At 50.9% G+C, this 20,642-nt stretch overlaps 1 protein-coding gene across 1 annotated transcript; it reads left to right on the top strand.

The window, feature by feature from the left end:
• Positions 1 to 802: 802 nt before the first annotated feature.
• On the top strand, positions 803 to 20,308 carry LOC115123009 (thioredoxin domain-containing protein 11). Its single transcript, XM_065000911.1, is given in 15 exon segments — positions 803 to 1,153; positions 2,357 to 2,573; positions 3,982 to 4,076; positions 9,093 to 9,222; positions 9,926 to 10,019; positions 10,537 to 10,649; positions 12,989 to 13,192; positions 13,442 to 13,886; positions 13,889 to 14,209; positions 15,209 to 15,357; positions 16,032 to 16,057; positions 17,745 to 17,834; positions 18,495 to 18,575; positions 19,379 to 19,932; positions 20,148 to 20,308. Coding segments are annotated over 15 exon segments (2,730 nt in total). The 5' UTR covers positions 803 to 1,028; the 3' UTR covers positions 20,234 to 20,308.
• The last annotated feature ends 334 nt before the right edge of the window (positions 20,309 to 20,642 follow it).

Here is a 20,642-nt window from a genome sequence, read left to right as displayed (position 1 = left end):
GTTAGAGTGTAGGGGCGGCAGGTAGCCTGGTGGTTAGAGTGTAGGGGCGGCAGGTAGCCTAGTGGTTAGAGTGTAGGGGGGCAGGTAGCCTAGTGGTTAGAGTGTAGGGGGGCAGGTAACCTAGTGGTTAGAGTGTAGGGGCGGCAGGTAGCCTGGTGGTTAGAGTGTAGGGCCAGTAGCCGAAAGATTGTTGGCTGGAATCCCCGAGCTGACAAGGTAAACGTCTCTCGTTCTGTAACAAGGCAGTTATCCCGCTGTTCCCCGGTAGGCCGTCATTGTAAATAAGAATTTGTTCTTGCCTACTTAAATAAATAAAAATGAAAGAATGACTGCTTCAAAACCGTGATGTGTCATGTGTAAGTTGTGACCAACTGACTGAAATTGTGACCGACTAATCTACAAATAATATCGAGTATTTATTATGAAATATTATTTGTATTAGTCAGTATCGCCTTTAAATTCGGCTGCAATGCCCAAAACTCAGAGAAAGCATTGCAGTGGAGAACGAACCCGACCTAGCGGTCTTTGACAGTAATACCACAGATATGGCAGCTGCGGTTTAGCAGTTTGAGAGACAATCTGACAATAACGAAACAATTCATAACACGAAACCTTACAAAACAACCACCTTACTTTTTACGATGCAATACGTATCCATTTAGAACTATAAGTAATGGAGTAAATTCATAGTTTAAGTCACTTTTATTCTGATTGAGTATTGAACTACTACTACTACAATAAATTCTAACGATTCTACTTTTCCGATTTGACCGATTACTTCCCGACGCTCCCTTGACGTGGAGCAGCGTCATTGCGGAAGTAGCTAAGTCTACGTGGGGAAGGAAGGTTGGCTTGTTCGTGTTTGAACTAAACTCTGCCCAAAACACGATAAATGTGCAACCTACGGAACCTACAATAACCCTACCGCGCCTCGCGGAACCTACAACCTCCCCGCCCGCTAGCTGAATGGCCTTATACCGCCAGGGCGTGTAGATCCGATGGGAGGGCTAGCCGGGTAGTTCCCTGTAATGCTTCGGTGGCTGCGGCAGTCTCTTAGGCAGGTGTCTAGTCTGATGGCCCGGAGACCAGTGCTTGTCTGCGGGGCGATACTGCTGAGCGTCCTGCTACTACTGGCGGTTACATTTACCTGCAGGTAGGTAACATCGTTCGGATGGCTGATAAACTGCCGGTAGATATCTGTGGTTTTTAGTGACAAACCACCAGGCATTTCACAGTTTTGTTGTGTCCCTGAACAAGCTCACCTAATTCACAACGGCTTGATGATTCGTTGAATCAGGTGTGCTTACTCTGGAATAGATAAAAAACAACTGGGGGTCCCCTAGGTAAAACCCCCTGATCTAGCTATCTGTCTAGCCAACTGAGGGTCCCAGAGGAGAGGTAAAACCCCCTGATCTAGCTATCTGTCTTAGGCTGAAGTTGTAACTTTAACAGTGGGCTATGTTCCAATAGCTGATAGTTATGGTTTAGCCATCAGATCCGAGACACTATTGATTACAGCTGCACTGGGGTCGAACAGCATTCCTGAGTAGATTTTTTTTTATATATATTTTTTATTTCACCTTTATTTAACCAGGTAAGCTAGTTGAGAACAAGTTCTCATTTACAATTGCGACCTGGCCAAGATAAAGCAAAGCAGTTCGACACATTCAACAACACAGAGTTACACATGGAGTCGAACAAACATACAGTCAATAATACAGTAGAAACAAGTCTCAATACAACTAAATTCTCATCCCTGGATTGAGGTACGCTTTTCCGATCCACATCTGTCACCGGCTTAATCTACAGAAGAATGCTGTCTGACCCTAGTGCAGCTGTCTGACCCTAGTGCGGCCGTCTGACCCTAGTGCGGCCGTCTGACCCTAGTGCGGCCGTCTGACCCTAGTGCGGCCGTCTGACCCTAGTGCGGCCGTCTGACCCTAGTGCGGCTGTCTGACCCTAGTGCAGCTGTAAGCAACTTTTTTATAGGTGGAGAACAGTCTCGGCTAACTCACCTGCAGTGTGTTTGATGTGGAAATCATCGGTTCGTTGGTTGGGTATCTCTCTCTGTCTCTCTCTCTCTCTCTCTGACATCCCCTTCCATCCCTCTTCTCTCTCTCTGTCTGTCTCTCTGTCTCTCTCTCTCTCTGACACCCCCTTCCATCCCTCTTCTCTCTCTCTGTCTCTGTCTCTCTGTCTCTCTCTCTCTCTGACACCCCCTTCCATCCCTCTTCTCTCTCTCTGTCTCTCTCTCTCTCTCTCTCTCTGACACCCCCTTCCATCCCTCCTCTCTCTCTGTCTCTGTCTCTCTGTCTCTCTCTCTGACACCCCCTTCCGTCCCTCTTCTCCCTCCTAGCCGGGCTAAGAATGTGGTTGCGTCGGCGCGTCCCCCGGTGAGGTTCTTCTCTGCCGAGGCCCCTGTAGTGGACCTGTACCTGGGTCAGCTGGAGCAGGTGGAGAGGCTGAGGGGCGCGGCAGAGGTGTCCGTCATCTTCTTCTACGCTCCCTGGTGTGCTCACTCCATCGCCGCTCGCCACGAGGTCCAGGAGGTCGCACGGAGGCTGGTCAAACAGGTACACACACACACGCTCACACTCCATCGCCGCTCGCCACGAGGTCCAGGAGGTCGCACGGAGGCTGGTCAAACAGGTACACACACGCTCACACTCCATCGCCGCTCGCCACGAGGTCCAGGAGGTCGCACGGAGGCTGGTCAAACAGGTACACACACGCTCACACTCCATCGCCGCTCGCCACGAGGTCCAGGAGGTCGCACGGAGGCTGGTCAAACAGGTACACACACGCTCACACTCCATCGCGCTCGCCACGAGGTCCAGGAGGTCGCACGGAGGCTGGTCAAACAGGTACACACACGCTCACACTCCATCGCTCGCCACGAGGTCAGGAGGTCGCACGGAGGCTGGTCAAACAGGTACACACACGCTCACACTCCATCGCCACGAGGTCCAGGAGGTCGCACGGAGGCTGGTCAAACAGGTACACACACGCTCACACTCCATCGCCGCTCGCCACGAGGTCCAGGAGGTCGCACGGAGGCTGGTCAAACAGGTACACACGCTCACACTCCCGTTGCAAAACCGCCACGAGGTCAGGAGGTCGCACGGAGGCTGGTCAAACAGGTACACACACGCTCACACTCCATCGCCGCTCGCCATGAGGTCCAGGAGGTCGCACGGAGGCTGGTCAAACAGGTACACACACGCTCACACTCCATCGCCGCTCGCCACAAGGTCCAGGAGGTCGCACGGAGGCTGGTCAAACAGGTACACACACACACACGCTCACACTCCATCGCCGCTCGCCACGAGGTCCAGGCGGTCGCACGGAGGCTGGTCAAACAGGTACACACACAGGAATGTACGCCCGCACACACACACACACACACACACACACACGCAGGAACACACGCACTCACACTTCATCGCCACTCGCCAAGAGGTCGTCCGGAGGCTGGCCAGACAGGCAGGGAACTGCACTATTGTTGACTGGCTTATCCTGCTGAGGGTTGGTTCAGAACAGTATATTTCAGAACAGGGTTGTATTCATTAGTCACAGACCATTGCAAAACGTTTGGCCTGTTGCAAAACCTTTTGCAATGGAAACTGTTTACTGCTCAGGAAGCAAACAGGGTGGGACCTACTTGAATTTGTTGTATAGAAACTTGTTTTCATTGCAAAATGTTTTCCATTTGGAGGAAGAGGTTTCTGTTGCAAAATGTTTTGCAACAGACCAAATGTTTATGCAACGGTTTTGGACTAATGAATACACCCCTGGTCTATTGCACAGCTACAGTATGGTGCTATATAGTCAGGTTGCCAGTCTGTTTCTACTGTAGACAGTACAACTCAATACACCTCCTAGTTACTGTATTAAATTCTGAAGCTGTTTCTAAATGGGACTCCTGGTCTGTACAGGTGGTGTGCTGTGGTCTTATTCTGCCTCTGCTGTCTGTTTGTACAGGTGCAAGTGAACTGTTGGTGGAGCCTGTCTGGTTCTAAATGCAGGAAACAGAAGAGCTTCTACCAATATCCTGTCATCCACCTGTTCTACAAGAGGTAAAGGAGATATAGTCTAGTCCTCTATATCTATATCCTGTCATCCACCTGTTCTACAAGAGGTAAAGGATATGCCTAGTTGCCCTATATCTATATCCTGTCATCCACCTGTTCTACTAAAGGAGATATAGACTAAAGTACCTGACTGTCATCCACCTGTTCTACAAGAGGTCCTCCCTAGTCTAGTTGCTCTGATATCTATAGTCACCTACCTGTTCTAGTGTTCTAAATGGGTTCCAACTCTGACATGATTTAGTCTAGTTGTCCTCCTATATCTATACCCTGTCATTCACCTGTTCTAGAGGGAGAACGGACCCTTGTCTGGTTCTAAATGGGGCCTCCTACTCTGACATGTTGTCTGTCCTCCCCCCTCCTGTCTGGTTCTAAATGGGTCCTCCTACTCTGACATGTTGTATCTGTCCCCCCCCCCTGTCTGGTTCTAAATGGGTCCTCCTACTCTGACATGTTGTATCTGTCCCCCCCTGTCTGGTTCTAAATGGGTCCTCCTACTCTGACATGTTGTATCTGTCCCCCCTCCTGTCTGGTTCTAAATGGGTCCTCCTACTCTGACATGTTGTATCTGTCCCCCCTGTCTGGTTCTAAATGGGTCATCCTACTCTGACATGTTGTATCTGTCCCCCCCTGTCTGGTTCTAAATGGGTCCTCCTACTCTGACATGTTGTATCTGTCCCCCCCTGTCTGGTTCTAAATGGGTCCTCCTACTCTGACATGTTGTATCTGTCTGGTTCCCCCCCTGTCTGGTTCTAAATGGGTCCTCCTACTCTGACATGTCTGGTTCTATGGGTCCTCCCCTCTGACATGTTGTCTGTTTCTAAATGGGTCCCCCCTGTCTGGTTCTAAATGGGTCCTCCTACTCTGACATGTTGTATCCTCCCCCCTGTCTGGTTCTAAATGGGTCCTCCTACTCTGACATGTTGTATCTGTCCCCCCCCCTGTCTGGTTCTAAATGGGTCCTCCTACTCTGACATGTTGTATCTGTCCCCCCCCTGTCTGGTTCTGGTCTGACATGTTGTATCCCCCCCCCTGTCTGGTTCTAAATGGGTCTGACATGTTGTATCCCCCCTGTCTGGTTCTAAATGGGTCCTCCTACTCTGACATGTTGTATCTGTCCCCCCCCTGTCTGGTTCTAAATGGGTCCTCCTACTCTGACATGTTGTATCTGTCCCCCCCTGTCTGGTTCTAAATGGGTCCTCCTACTCTGACATGTTGTGTCTGGTTCTAAATGGGTCCTCCCCCTCCCCTCCCCCTGTCTGGTTCTAAATGGGTCCTCCTACTCTGACATGTTGTATCCCCCCCCCCTGTCTGGTTCTAAATGGGTCCTACCCTATCTTCCCCTCCCCCCTGTCTGGTTCTGACATGTTGTATCTGTCCCCCCTGTCTGGTTCTAAATGGGTCCTCCTACTCTGACATGTTGTATCCCCCCCCCTGTCTGGTTCTAAATGGGTCCTCCTACTCTGACATGTTGTATCCCCCCCTGTCTGGTTCTAAATGGGTCTGTCTCCTACTCTGACATGTTGTATCCCCCTGTCTGGTTCTAAATGGGTCCTCCTACTCTGACATGTTGTATCCCCCCCCCCTGTCTGGTTCTAAATGGGTCCTCCTACTCTGACATGTTGTATCCCCCCCCCTGTCTGGTTCTAAATGGGTCCTCCTACCTGACATGTTGTATCCCCCCTGTCTGGTTCTAAATGGGTCCTCCTACTCTGACATGTTGTATCTGTCCTCCTACTCTGACATGTTGGTTCTAAATGGGTCCTCCTACCTGACATGTTGTATCCCCCTGTCTGGTTCTAAATGGGTCCTCCTACTCTGACATGTTGTATGTCCCCCCTGTCTGGTTCTAAATGGGTCCTCCTACTCTGACATGTTGTATCTGTCCCCCCCCTGTCTGGTTCTAAATGGGTCCTCCTACTCTGACATGTTGTATCTGTCTAAATGGGTCCTCCCCCCCTGTCTGGTTCTAAATGGGTCCTCCTACTCTGACATGTTGTATCCCCCCCTGTCTGGTTCTAAATGGGTCCTCCTACTCTGACATGTTGTATCCCCCCTGTCTGGTTCTAAATGGGTCCTCCTACTCTGACATGTTGTATCTGTCCCCCTCCTGTCTGGTTCTAAATGGGTCCTCCTACTCTGACATGTTGTATCTGTCCCCCCCCTGTCTGGTTCTAAATGGGTCCTCCTACTCTGACATGTTGTATCCCCCCCTGTCTGGTTCTAAATGGGTCCTCCTACTCTGACATGTTGTATCTGTCCTCCTCTCTGACCCCCCTGTCTGGTTCTAAATGGGTCCTCCTACTCTGACATGTTGTATCCCCCCCCTGTCTGGTTCTAAATGGGTCCTCCTACTCTGACATGTTGTATCCCCCCCTGTCTGGTTCTAAATGGGTCCTCCTACTCTGACATGTTGTAAATGGGTCCTCCTGTCCCTGACCCCCCTGTCTGGTTCTAAATGGGTCCTCCTACTCTGACATGTTGTATCTGTCCCCCCCCTGTCTGGTTCTAAATGGGTCCTCCTACTCTGACATGTTCTTGTCCTCCTACTCTGACATGTTGTATCCCCCCTGTCTGGTTCTAAATGGGTCCTCCTACTCTGACATGTTGTATCCCCCCTGTCTGGTTCTAAATGGGTCCTCCTACTCTGACATGTTGTATCCCCCCTGTCTGGTTCTAAATGGGTCCTCCTACTCTGACATGTTGTATCCCCCCCCCTGTCTGGTTCTAAATGGGTCCTCCTACTCTGACATGTTGTATCCCCCTGTCTGGTTCTAAATGGGTCCTCCTACTCTGACATGTTGTATCCCCCCCTGTCTGGTCTGGTTCTAAATGGGTCTGTCTCCTACTCTGACATGTTGTATCTGTCCCCCCCTGTCTGGTTCTAAATGGGTCCTCCTACTCTGACATGTTGTATCTGTCCCCCCCCTGTCTGGTTCTAAATGTCCTCCTACTCTGACCCCCCCTGTCTGGTTCTAAATGGGTCCTCCTACTCTGACATGTTGTATCTGTCCCCCCCCTGTCTGGTTCTAAATGGGTCCTCCTACTCTGACATGTTGTATCTGTCCCCCCTGTCTGGTTCTAAATGGGTCCTCCTACTCTGACATGTTGTATCCTCCCCCCCCTGTCTGGTTCTAAATGGGTCCTCCTACTCTGACATGTTGTATCCCCCCCCTGTCTGGTTCTAAATGGGTCCTCCTACTCTGACATGTTGTATCCCCCCTGTCTGGTTCTAAATGGGTCCTCCTACTCTGACATGTTGTATCTGTCCCCCCCTGTCTGGTTCTAAATGGGTCCTCCTACTCTGACATGTTGTATCTGTCCCCCCCCTGTCTGGTTCTAAATGGGTCCTCCTACTCTGACATGTTGTATCTGTCCCCCCCTGTCTGGTTCTAAATGGGTCCTCCTACTCTGACATGTTGTATCCCCCCCTGTCTGGTTCTAAATGGGTCCTCTCCATGTTGTATCTGTCCCCTCCCCCCTGTCTGGTTCTAAATGGGTCCTCCTACTCTGACATGTTGTATCCCCCTGTCTGGTTCTAAATGGGTCCTCCTACTCTGACATGTTGTATCTGCCCCCCCCTGTCTGGTTCTAAATGGGTCCTCCTACTCTGACATGTTGTATCCCCCCCCATGTCTGGTTCTAAATGGGTCCTCCTACTCTGACCCCCCTGTCTGGTTCTAAATGGGTCCTCCTACTCTGACATGTTGTATCTGTCCCCCCCCTGTCTGGTTCTAAATGGGTCCTCCTACTCTGACATGTCCCCCCCTGTCTGGTTCTAAATGGGTCCTCCTCTGACATGTTGTATCTGTCCCCCCCTGTCTGGTTCTAAATGGGTCCTCCTACTCTGACATGTTGTATCTGTCCCCCCTGTCTGGTTCTAAATGGGTCCTCCTACTCTGACATATCCCCCCTGTCTGGTTCTAAATGGGTCCTCCTACTCTGACATCTCTGTCCCCCCCCCCCTGTCTGGTTCTAAATGGGTCCTCCTACTCTGACATGTTGTATCTGTCCCCCCCTGTCTGGTTCTAAATGGGTCCTCCTACTCTGACATGTTGTATCTGTCCCCTGACCCCCCCCTGTCTGGTTCTAAATGGGTCCTCCTACTCTGACATGTTGTATCCCCCCCCCCCTGTCTGGTTCTAAATGGGTCCTCCTACTCTGACATGTTGTATCCCCCCCTGTCTGGTTCTAAATGGGTCCTCCTACTCTGACATGTTGTATCTGTCCCCCTGTCTGGTTCTAAATGGGTCCTCCTACTCTGACATGTTGTATCTGTCCCCCCCCCTGTCTGGTTCTAAATGGGTCCTCCTACTCTGACATGTTGTATCTGTCCCCCCCTGTCTGGTTCTAAATGGGTCCTCCTACTCTGACATGTTGTATCCCCCCCTGTCTGGTTCTAAATGGGTCCTCCTACTCTGACATGTTGTATCCCCCCCCCCCCTGTCTGGTTCTAAATGGGTCCTCCTACTCTGACATGTTGTATCTGGGTCCTCCCCCCTGTCTGGTTCTAAATGGGTCCTCCTACTCTGACATGTTGTATCCCCCCCTGTCTGGTTCTAAATGGGTCCTCCTACTCTGACATGTTGTATCTGTCCCCCCTGTCTGGTTCTAAATGGGTCCTCCTACTCTGACATGTTGTATCTGTCCCCCCTGTCTGGTTCTAAATGGGTCCTCCTACTCTGACATGTTGTATCTGTCCCCCCTGTCTGGTTCTAAATGGGTCCTCCTACTCTGACATGTTGTATCTGTCCCCCCCCTGTCTGGTTCTAAATGGGTCCTCCTAAATGGGTCCTCTGACATGTTGTATCTGTCACCCCCCTGTCTGGTTCTAAATGGGTCCTCCTACTCTGACATGTTGTATCTGTCCCCCCCTGTCTGGTTCTAAATGGGTCCTCCTACTCTGACATGTTGTATCCTCCTACTCTGACCCCCCCTGTCTGGTTCTAAATGGGTCCTCCTACTCTGACCATGTTGTATCTGTCCCCCTGTCTGGTTCTGGAGGTTTGGCCCTATAGAGTACAAGGGTCCGTTCCTGGCTTCCTATGTAGAGAGGTTCATCCTGAGAGTCATCACCCCACTGACCTACCTACCATCACGAGCCACACTACAAGACTTCCTGTCTTATCATGAGGTATGGGGGGGGGATAGGGATAAGGGATAAGAATGGGGGGTGGGGGCTGAAGGAATAAGAATAAAGACAGAGCAGAGAAACAAAGAGATGAGAGGAAATGAGTGTTATGCTTTGGGTGTTATTTTTCTGTTGAAAGACAAGAGTTCGATGTCACAATGAGTGATCATATCTCAAATGAAACCCTGTTCCTTTATCGTGCCCTACAGGGCCATGGTTAAACAGTAGGACACCTATATATAGGGAACCGGGTGCCATTTGGGAGTGGTCCACTAGGTGTGGTGTACCTGTGGGTCAGGTGTCGTGTACGGTATGGTGGAGGGTGTTATGTTCTGGAGGAGCTGTTTAGCCAGTTTTTTTGTTTAATCCTTTCTGTAGTGCCTCTGTCTGTCACAACAGAGAGCCTGGTTTGTTTTGCTAGCAGGGTTTAGCCTGTAGATAAGACCTAGATTAAAAGTGAGTCTTTCTGACATGGCTGACTGCTTCTACTGCTTCTATGACCTGTGATGTCACAGTACCTTTCCCATAATGCCCAGGTTGAACAGAAATCCTGTTTGGAGGATTCACAGAATCAGGAGGGAATAAACAGGAAATCCAGAATCCTCTAACCAAGGTTTCTGGAAAACCTTTGAATTTTGAGGAAGCTACTGGATTTTTGCAACCCAAGTCACGTGTTTCATGTCTGTTTTCCTCTCCTGCCTCCCAGCCGGGGGTAGTGGGTTATTTCCAGTTCAACTCTTCTCCTCAGCCTCCCGGCTACATCACATACCTCTCCTCAGCTCTGCAGGCCTTGAAGAGAGGTAAGCTAACCGCTACATGCTAACTCCCTAAAGCCTTGAAGAGAGGTAAGCTAACCGCTACATGCTAACTCCCTAAAGCCCTGAAGAGAGGTAAGCTAACCGCTACATGCTAACTCCCTAAAGCCCTGAAGAGAGGTAAGCTAACCTCTACATGCTAACTGGCTAACTCCCTAAAGCCCTGAAGAGAGGTAACTGGCTATCTCCCTAAAGCCCTGAAGAGAGGTAAGCTAACCGCTACATGCTAACTGGCTATCTCCCTAAAGCCCTGAAGAGAGGTAAGCTAAACATTAACATCCATGTTGTTGATGGATAAATGTAAGTCCTCTAATCCAGTGTCTTTGATAACCGCTACCTGCTGGGGTTTTTGCCACCGGAGTAGAATGTCATAGCCATTGAAATAGAATGAATAGACCTGCCCAATACATAGCAAGGCCTGTTCTACTCATTCTAGTTCTGTGACTATAGAAATGAGAAGTAAAAGATCAATGAAAGTGTGTGTTGCTCTTCCCTGCCTCAGACTTCCGTGGTGCGGTGCGTTTCGGGGTGGTGACCAGTAGACAGGTGGCAGAGTCCATCTCAGTCAGAGATGACCAGACAGTCTACCTGCACCGACACTTCAACTCCTCATTGGTCAGTCGACACACGCCCACCCCCCTTGTCTACCGACACTTCAACTCCTCATTGGTCAGTCGACACACGCCCACCCCCTTGTCTACTGACACTTCAACTCCTCATTGGTCAGTCGACACGCCCACCCCCTTGTCTACCGACACTTCAACTCCTCATTGGTCAGTCGACACACGCCCACCCCCCTTGTCTACCGACACTTCAACTCCTCATTGGTCAGTCGACACACGCCACCCCCACCCCCTTGTCTACCTTCCACTTCAACCCCTCATTGGTCAGTCGACATACGCCCACCCCCTTGTCAGTCGACACACGCCCACCCCCTTGTCTACTGACACGTCAACTCCTCATTGGTCAGTCGACACACGCCCACCCCCTTGTCTACCGACACTTCAACTACTCACTGCTCAGTGGTGATGTCATCAGCACGTGACAAACAGACTTGTCAGGGCCCAGAGTCGCATTAGTGGAAACCAAGACTGTTTTTTTTTTAAGGGCAGACCTGGTTGTAGATCAGGGGACAATTTTAGCTAACCCTTTTCTTAACCTAAACCTAATTATGCTAACCTGCCACGTTGATGATCCTAACCTGCCACGTTGATGATCCTAACCTGCCACGTTAATGATCCTAACCTGCCACGTTAATGATCCTAACCTGTTAATTATCCGTTAATGATCCTAACCTGCCACGTTAATTATCCTAACCTGCCACGTTAATTATCCTGCCACGTTAATTATCCTGCCACGTTAATTATCCTGCCACGTTAATTAACCTGACCCGTAATTATCCTAACCTGCCACGTTAATTATCCTGCCACGTTAATTATCCTGCCACGTTAATTATCCTGCCACGTTAATTATCCTGACCTGCCACGTTAATTAATTATCCTGCCCATCCTGCCCGTTAATTATCCTGCCCTGCCACGTTAATTATCCTGCCACGTTAATTATCCTGACCTGCCACGTTAATTATCCTAACCTGCCACGTTATTTATCCTGCCACGTTAATTATCCTGCCACGTTAATTATCCTGACCTGTCACGTTAATTATCCTAACCTGCCACGTTAATTATCCTGCCACGTTAATTATCCTGCCACGTTAATTATCCTGACCTGCCACGTTAATTATCCTATCCTGCCACGTTAATTATCCTGACCTGCCACGTTAATTATCCTGCCACGTTAATTATCCTGACCTGCTGGGTAAAGTCACTCCTGCTAGTGAGCACCAGCAGGCCGGCCCTGAGAGTAGTCTTGGTTTCCTCTAATGCGATAGTGACTTTCTCCTGGTCGGGTCAAATATTCAGGAATATCTCCTGGTACTGTAATTTGTTCCTATGGAGGTTTAGCTTTACCTTTCTGTCTCCCCCCTCTATCCCCTCTCTATCCCCCGTCTCCCCCCCTATCCCTCTCTCTCCCACCTCTATCCCATCTATCCCCTCTATCCCCTCTCTATCCCCCGTCTCCCCCTGTCCCCTCTCTATCCCATCTCCCCGTCTCTCCCCTCTCCCCCGTCTCCCCTCTCCCCCTCTATCCCATCTATCCCCCTCCCCTCTATCCCATCTATCCCCTCTCTATCCCCCCTGTCTCCCCCTCTATCCCGTCTCCCCCTCTATCCCGTCTCCCCCTCTATCCCCTCTCTATCCCTCTCTCTATCCCCCTCTATCCCTCTCTATCCCCTGACTCTCCTCTCCATCCCCTCTCCCCCCTCTATCCCCTCTCTATCCCCATCTCTCCCTCTCTATCCCCCTATCCCCCCTCTCCCACCTCTATCCCATCTATCCCCTCTCTATCCCCGTCTCCCCCTCTATCCCCCCATCTCCCCCTCTATCCCCTCTATCCCCCTCTATCCCCTCTCTATCCCCTCTCTATCCTCCCCTCTCTCTCCCATCCCTCCCCTCTATCCCCTCTCCCCCTCTCTCCCCCTGACTCCCCGTCTCTCCCCTCTCTCCCCCTGACTCCCTCGTCTGGTTCCCCCCTGACTCCCTCTCCCCTCTCTATCCCCTCTCCCCGTCTATCCCTCTATCCCCTATCTCTCCCCTCTCTATCCCCTCTCCCTGACTCCTCTCCCCTGTCTCCCCTGACTCCCCCATCCCATCCCCTCTCTCTCCCGTCTCTCCCCCGTCTCCCCCTGACTCCTCTCCCCGTCTATCCCCTCTCTCTATCCCCTCTATCTCCCCCCGTCTCTTCCTCTATCCCTCTATCCCCTCTATCTCCCCCTCTCTATCCCCCCCGACTCCTCTCTCTATCCCTCTATCCCCCTCTCCCCCTCTCTATCCCCCTGACTCCCTCTCTATCCCCCTCTCCCCGTCTCTCCCCTCTCTCTCCTCCCTCCCCCTCAGATTTTCCCTAGTTGGGAGCGTAACTTCACCTCTGAAGGCATCTGTTCCTGGGTCTTTGAGCACCGCGAGACCGTCCTCCAATGGCTGGCGCCGACTGGTGCTAAGTCCCGCCTTCTGGAGCAGGAACTGACCAAAGGCCCTGCCCTCCTGCTCTTCCTGCCCCACAATCCCCTGGGGCACGGCCCCGACCCGCTGCTGACGCAGGTGAGTCACCACGACAACAACGACGACCCTTACATCAACCACTACTACAACTACAATAAAATAAAATAAATTTACTACAACATTTCATATTTTGATGTGATGAAGAATAAAACATGGCTCGAGAACATCATTGTGAATTGTTCCATCTAGATGAATGTAGTCAGACGGCTTCAGATCTCTGAAGATGAGAATGTCTAAATCTCTCCATTTTTATATCCACATTAATTTAACTCTTCGACCCCCTTCTAGATTGCAGACGTCGCGGTTCGCTACCATTCCTGTAGCGACTCCCCTCACCACCACCACCCCTCTGACCACTACTACAGTGGACCCTCCCAGCCCCTGTCCCCCCCTCTCTGCTGCCTCTCAGTGGTTCTGCCCAGGCCACACCCCCTTCCAGGCTCCACCTCCAGGGTGTGTGAGCTTTGTCTCAACCAGTCCAATCCGGGTCGCACTCCCCTGTGCACCTTCCCCTCCCAGACATCAGCTGGCGCTGCCGTGCTCCAGTCCTACCTCAGACGATGCTGCCTACCTGTTGCTGCGACGGCGACGACGGTTGCCTGTAGTAACATCCTGAGTAGCTACAGCCCGTCGTCAGGTCGCTATAGTGCCTGTTGTAGAACTCTGGGACAGCTAGGGGTTTCCTTCCCCCACATCAGGGGCTAGGGCTGAGACAACGAGGGGTTAGGGACACCCCTCCCTCACCATCTTCCTCCCAGGACTCCTCCCCGTCCTCCCAGGACCAGGATGCAGGCGGGATTAAAGGGTTGAGGTGTCGGACAAATAAGACGCTCAGGTTCTACATCCTGGACTCCGCCCTCCACTGGCCGCTGGCGGTGCGTCTCGGGGCGCTAGGCAACGCCGAGATGGGTGGCGGTGGCCTGGGGGAGTTAGGAAGGTTGCTAGGCAACGGGACCGGTGATGGCGCACAGTCATTTGTGACCATCGTGAACCTGAAGGATGAGGTGCACTACGTTCTGGACCACAGAGGAACCGCTACTGTTACAGAGTCTCTGGGTAAGACTGGGGAGATACTGGGTCAACTAGCTACTGTTACAGAGTCTCTGGGTAAGACTGGGGAGATACTGGGTCAACTAGCTACTGTTACAGAGTCTCTGGGTAAGACTGGTGAGTTACTGGGTCAACTAGCTACTGTTAGAGCCTCTGGGTAAGACTGGGGAGTTACTGGGTCAACTAGCTACTGTTACAGAGTCTCTGGGTAAGACTGGGGAGTTACTGGGTCAACTAGCTACTGTTACAGAGTCTCTGGGTAAGACTGGGGAGTTACTGGGTCAACTAGCTACTGTTACAGAGTCTCTGGGTATGACTGGGGAGCTACAGGGTCAACTAGCTACTGTTACAGAGTCTCTGGGGAGTTACAGGGTCAACTAGCTGTTACTGGTACAGAGTCTCTGGGGAGTTACTGGGTCAACTAGCTACTGTTACAGAGTCACTGGGTAAGACTGGGGAGTTACTGGGTCAACTAGCTACTGTTACAGAGTCTCTAGATAAGACTGGGGAGCTACTGGGTCAACTAGCTACTGTTACAGAGTCTCTGGGTAAGACTGGGGAGCTACTGGGTCAACTAGCTACTGTTACAGAGTCACTGGGGAGCTACAGGGTCAACTAGCTGCTGTTAGAGTCACTGGGGAGCTACTGGGTCAACTAGCTACTGTTAGAGAGTCTCTGGGGAGCTACAGGGTCAACTAGCTACTGTTACAGAGTCTCTGGGGAGCTACAGGGTCAACTAGCTACTGTTAGAGTCACTGTCTACTTGAAACAGACCTGGGTTTAAATACCATTTGAAATAATTTAAAATTCTGCAGCTGTGCTTGATTGAGCTGGCCTGGCTTAATGGACCAATAGAAATGTCCTGAAACTGCAAACCCCACCCATCTGGCACTCCAGGCAGGCTAAAGCAAAGTATTTGAAAGATTTCTAATAGTATTTGAACCCAGGCCAGGTCTAGGGAAAATAGACAGCTTTATACCCATGTGTGTCGTCTTGTCCCTCCAGAGTTGTTCATCAGGAACTTTAGCACCTCCCACAGCCCACTGCAGAGACGCCTGGTGGGGAGGAGAGAGGAGGAGAGGACCCAGAAGAGACCCCTCATCTCAGAGCTGACCACCACCTCTTTCCTTACTACTGTCATGGATCCTCACAGGGTGGGTGAGAGAGAGGAGGCATCCAGGGAGACGGAGTAGAAAGGAAAGAGGAAAAGGAGGAGGGGAGAGAGAGGAGGCAGCCAGGGAGAGGGAGTAGAAAGGAGAGAGAAAAATGAGGGAGGAGTGGAGAGGGAGGGAGGAAGAGAGAGAGGAGGAGCAGGGAGGAGGAGCAGGGAGGGAGGAGAGAGAGGAGGCATCCAGGGAGACGGAGTAGAAAGGAGAGAGGAAAATGAGGAGGAGGAGGGAGGAGAGGAGGGAGTAGAAAGGGAGAGAGAAAAATGAGGAGGGGAGAGGGAGGAGAGAGAGGAGGCAGCCAGGGAGAGGAGGAGTAAAAATGAGAGAGGAGGAGCAGGGAGGAGAGAGGAGGAGAGGGAGGAGCAGGAGAGGGAGGGAGGGAGAGGGAAGGTGGTCCTCACCACCACCTCACACTGGTTTAACACCATAATAACTGTGTGGTTTGATTTGACAGACCTTTAAAGACACGTCCTAGTTGTAGTTGTTCAGTTCAGACTGGTTTCTGGTTTCTAGGATGGACAGGGCTTATGGCTATAAAACAGCTTTTCTTGATGAATGTGATAAATCACTCTTTAACGTGTTGTGTTCTCCAGGATGTGGTGCTGTTCTCAGGTACTACAGTCAGTGGTTATGGCTATAAAACGTGTTGTGTTCTCCAGGATGTGGTGCTGTTCTACTACAGTCAGTGGTTATGGATATAAAACGTCTTTAATGTGTTGTGTTCTCCAGGATGTGGTGCTGTTCTTACAGTGTTGTGTTCTCCAGGATGTGGTGCTGTTCTACTACAGTCAGTGGTTATGGCTATAAAACGTGTTGTGTTCTCCAGGATGTGGTGCTGTTCTACTACAGTCAGTGGTTATGGCTATAAAAACTTTAATGTGTTGTGTTCTCCAGGATGTGGTGCTGTTCTACTACAGTCAGTGGTTGTGGCTATAAAAAAATGTGGTGCTGTTCTTACAGTCAATGGTGTTGTGTTCTCCAGGATGTGGTGCTGTTCTACTACAGTCAGTGGTTATGGCTATAAAACGTGTTGTGTTCTCCAGGATGTGGTGCTGTTCTACTACAGTCAGTGGTTATGGATATAAAACGTGTTGTGTTCTCCAGGATGTGGTGCTGTTCTACTACAGTCAGTGGTTATGGCTATAAAACGTGTTGTGTTCTCCAGGATGTGGTGCTGGTTACAGTCAGTGGTTATGGATATAAAACGTGTTGTGTTCTCCAGGATGTGGTGCTGTTCTACTACAGTCAGTGGTTATGGATATAAAACGTGTTGTGTTCTCCAGGATGTGGTGCTGTTCTACTACAGTCAGTGGTTATGGATATAAAACGTGTTGTGTTCTCCAGGATGTGGTGCTGTTCTACTACAGTCAGTGGTTATGGCTATAAAACGTGTTGTGTTCTCCAGGATGTGGTGCTGTTCTACTACAGTCAGTGGTGTGGCTATAAAACGTCTTTAATGTGTTGTGTTCTCCAGGATGTGGTGCTGTTCTACTACAGTCAGTGGTTTTGGATATAAAACGTGTTGTGTTCTCCAGGATGTGGTGCTGTTCTACTACAGTCAGTGGTGTGGCTATAAAACGTGTTGTGTTCTCCAGGATGTGGTGCTGTTCTACTACAGTCAGTGGTTATGGATATAAAACGTGTTGTGTTCTCCAGGATGTGGTGCTGTTCTACTACAGTCAGTGGTTATGGATATGGTGCTGTTCTCAGGATGTGGTGCTGTTCTACTACAGTCAGTGGTGTGCCTATAAACGTGTTGTGTTCTCCAGGATGTGGTGCTGTTCTACTACAGTCAGTGGTGTGGCCTATAAAACGTGTTGTGTTCTCCAGGATGTGGTGCTGTTCTACTACAGTCAGTGGTTATGGCTATAAAACGTGTTGTGTTCTCCAGGATGTGGTGCTGTTCTACTACAGTCAGTGGTTATGGATATAAAACGTGTTGTGTTCTCCAGGATGTGGTGCTGTTCTACTACAGTCAGTGGTTATGGATATAAAACGTGTTGTGTTCTCCAGGATGTGGTGCTGTTCTACTACAGTCAGTGGTTATGGATATAAAACGTGTTGTGTTCTCCAGGATGTGGTGCTGTTCTACTACAGTCAGTGGTTATGGATATAAAACGTGTTGTGTTCTCCAGGATGTGGTGCTGTTCTACTACAGTCAGTGGTTATGTGTTGTGTTCTGGATATAAAGTGGTTACGTGTTGTGTTCTCCAGGATGTGGTGCTGTTCTACTACAGTCAGTGGTGTGGATATAAAACGTGTTGTGTTCTCCAGGATGTGGTGCTGTTCTACTACAGTCAGTGGTGTGGATATAAAACGTGTTGTGTTCTCTACAGTCAGTGGTGTGGATGTGGTGCTGTGGTCTACTACAGTCAGTGGTGTGGATACTGCTCTGTTCTAAACCACGTCATCATCCAGCTGGCTAGAATGTTCCGTGGAAACAGCACCGTCACCATCGCCAGGTAGGGCTGACTGACTGGCTGGCTGACTGGCTGACAGCTTGGGTGGCTGGCTGGCTGGCTGGCTGGCTGGCTGGCTGGCTGACTGACTGGTTGACTGACTGGTTGACTGACTGGTTGGTTGGCTGACTGACTGACTGGCTGGCAGCTTGGGTGGCTGACTGGCTGGCTGGTTGACTGACTGACTGACTGGTTGACTGACTGGTTGGCTGGCTGACTGGTTGGCTGACTGACTGGTTGGCTGACTGGTTGGCTTGCTGACTGGCTCGCTGGTTGGCTGGCAGCTTGGGTGGCTGGCTGACTTGTTGGCTGGCTGACTTGTTGGCTAGCTGACTGACTGGCAGCTTGGGTGGCTGACTGACTGGTTGGCTGACTGACTGGTTGGCTGGCTGACTGGTTGGCTGGCTGACTTGTTGGCTGGCTGACTGGCTGGCTGGCTCGCTCGCTGACTGGCTGGTTGACTGGCTGGCTGGCTCGCTGACTGGCTGGTTGGCTGGCTGACTGGCTGGCTGACTGGTTGGGGGGGGTTGTTTCTATTTTGTGATGTAGTGCTGAATTGGGTTGAATTTTATTTAGCTTTTTTACATACCATTGATATTCAACTGTTTACAGTTAAAATTCCTGTAGTAACAGGATGTGACGTCATACTGTCTCTGTGTGTAGGGTGAACGTGGCGCGTAACGACCTGCCGTGGGAGTTCATGGTGGATCACTTCCCCTCTGTCCTCCTCTTCCCCAGACACAGGTAATACAGAACACATACCTCAGACACTCCTCCTGTCTTCCTCAGACACAGGTAATACAGAACACATACCTGTCCTCCTCTTCCCCAGACACTGGTAAGACAGAACACATACCTGTCCTCTTCCCCAGACACTGGTAAGACAGAACACATACCTGTCCTCTTCCCCAGACACTGGTAAGACAGAACACATACCTGTCCTCTTCCCCAGACACTGGTAAGACAGAACACATACCTGTCCTCTTCCCCAGACACTGGTAAGACAGAACACATACCTGTCCTCTTCCCCAGACACAGGTAATACAGAACATGAACTCTACCCATCATACTAAACAAGACCTGTTGTTGAATAGACTGTTCTCTGTGTACTAAACAAGACCTGTTGTTGAATAGACTGTTCTCTGTGTACTAAACAAGACCTGTTGTTGAATAGACTGTTCTCTGTGTACTGAACAAGACCTGTTGTTGAATAGACTGTTCTCTGTGTACTGAACAAGACCTGATATTGAATAGACTGTTCTCTCTGTACTAAACAAGACCTGTTGTTGAATAGACTGTTCTCTGTGTACTAAACAAGACCTGTTGTTGAATAGACTGTTCTCTGTGTACTGAACAAGACCTGATATTGAATAGACTGTTCTCTCTGTACTAAACAAGACCTGTTGTTGAATAGACTGTTCTCTGTGTACTGAACAAGACCTTTGGTCTATGATTCACTAATATGAAAGATTTCCCACAGCCTCTCATGCCTCATTTAGTTAGACTAACTAGTCTAATGTTACTTCCTGACTCTCTTCGTCTCTTAGGAAACACCTGTCCGTCAAGTTCCCGGAGGACACGCCCATCACTCTCCCCACCCTATTACGCTTCATCCTGAAGCACTCCGACTCCGCCCACCAGCCAATGAAAGCAGACGGATCCGACCCTCACCCTCACGTTCTCCTCAAGGCGGAGTTCCGCGCTCTACAAGGAGAAGTCCAGACGTTACATCGTGCACGCCAGCGCCTCTCCAACCAACTGGCCCAGCTGTGGCGAGACAACCGGCGGTTATCCTTCGACGCCATGGCCCTGGAGACCCACAATGCACTGCTGCAGTCCCAGAATGGCGAGCTGCAACGCGAGAGGCTGAGCCTAGTGGAGCAGCACAAGGAGAAGAGTCGTCAGTTAGGGGAGGCGGTCAGGAGACTACAGGAACTAGCGGACGCATCAGAGAACCTTCTCACTGAGAATACGCTGCTGAGGGTTTTACTGGGAGCTCTGAGAGCCAGGGAGACAGAGAGAGGGGAGGAGGAGAACGAAGAGGAGGAGACGGAGGAGGAGGAGGAGACGGGGGAGGAGGAGATGACAGGGGAGGAGAGGAGTTATATGGCCTCTTGACAGGGGAGGAGAATACCCTGCTGAGGGTTTTACTGGGAGCCCTGAGAGCCAGGGAGACAGAGAGAGGGGAGGAGGAGAACGAAGAGGAGGAGACGGGGGAGGAGGAGGAGACGACAGGGGAGGAGAGGAGTTATATGGCCTCTTGACAGGGGAGGAGAATACCCTGCTGAGGGTTTTACTGGGAGCCCTGAGAGCCAGGGAGAGGGGAGGAGGAGACGGAGGAGGAGGAGACGGGGGAGGAGGAGGAGGAGACGGGGGAGGAGAGGAGTTATATGGCCTCTTGACAGGGGAGGAGAATACCCTGCTGAGGGTTTTACTGGGAGCCCTGAGAGCCAGGGAGACAGAGAGAGGGGAGGAGGAGAACGGGAAGAGGAGACAGGAGGAGGAGGAGGAGGAGGAGACAGGGGAGGAGGGGAGACTGGGGGGAGGAAAGGAGTTATATGGCCTCTTGACAGGGGAGGAGAATACCCTGCTGAGGGTTTTACTGGGAGCCCTGAGAGCCAGGGAGACAGAGAGAGGGGAGGAGGAGAATGAAGAAGAGGAGACAGGGGAGGAGGAGGAGGAGGAGACAGGGGAGGAGGAGACGACAGGGGAGGAAAGGAGTTATATGGCCTCTTGACAGGGGAGGAGAATACCCTGCTGAGGGTTTTACTGGGAGCCCTGAGAGCCAGGGAGACAGAGAGAGGGGAGGAG

Source organism: Oncorhynchus nerka, linkage group LG15 (genome assembly GCF_034236695.1).
Source record: "Oncorhynchus nerka isolate Pitt River linkage group LG15, Oner_Uvic_2.0, whole genome shotgun sequence".
Taxonomy (NCBI): domain Eukaryota; kingdom Metazoa; phylum Chordata; class Actinopteri; order Salmoniformes; family Salmonidae; genus Oncorhynchus; species Oncorhynchus nerka.
The sequence above is the reverse complement of the archived record's forward strand: the minus strand, read 5'-3'. Positions and strand labels throughout refer to the sequence as shown.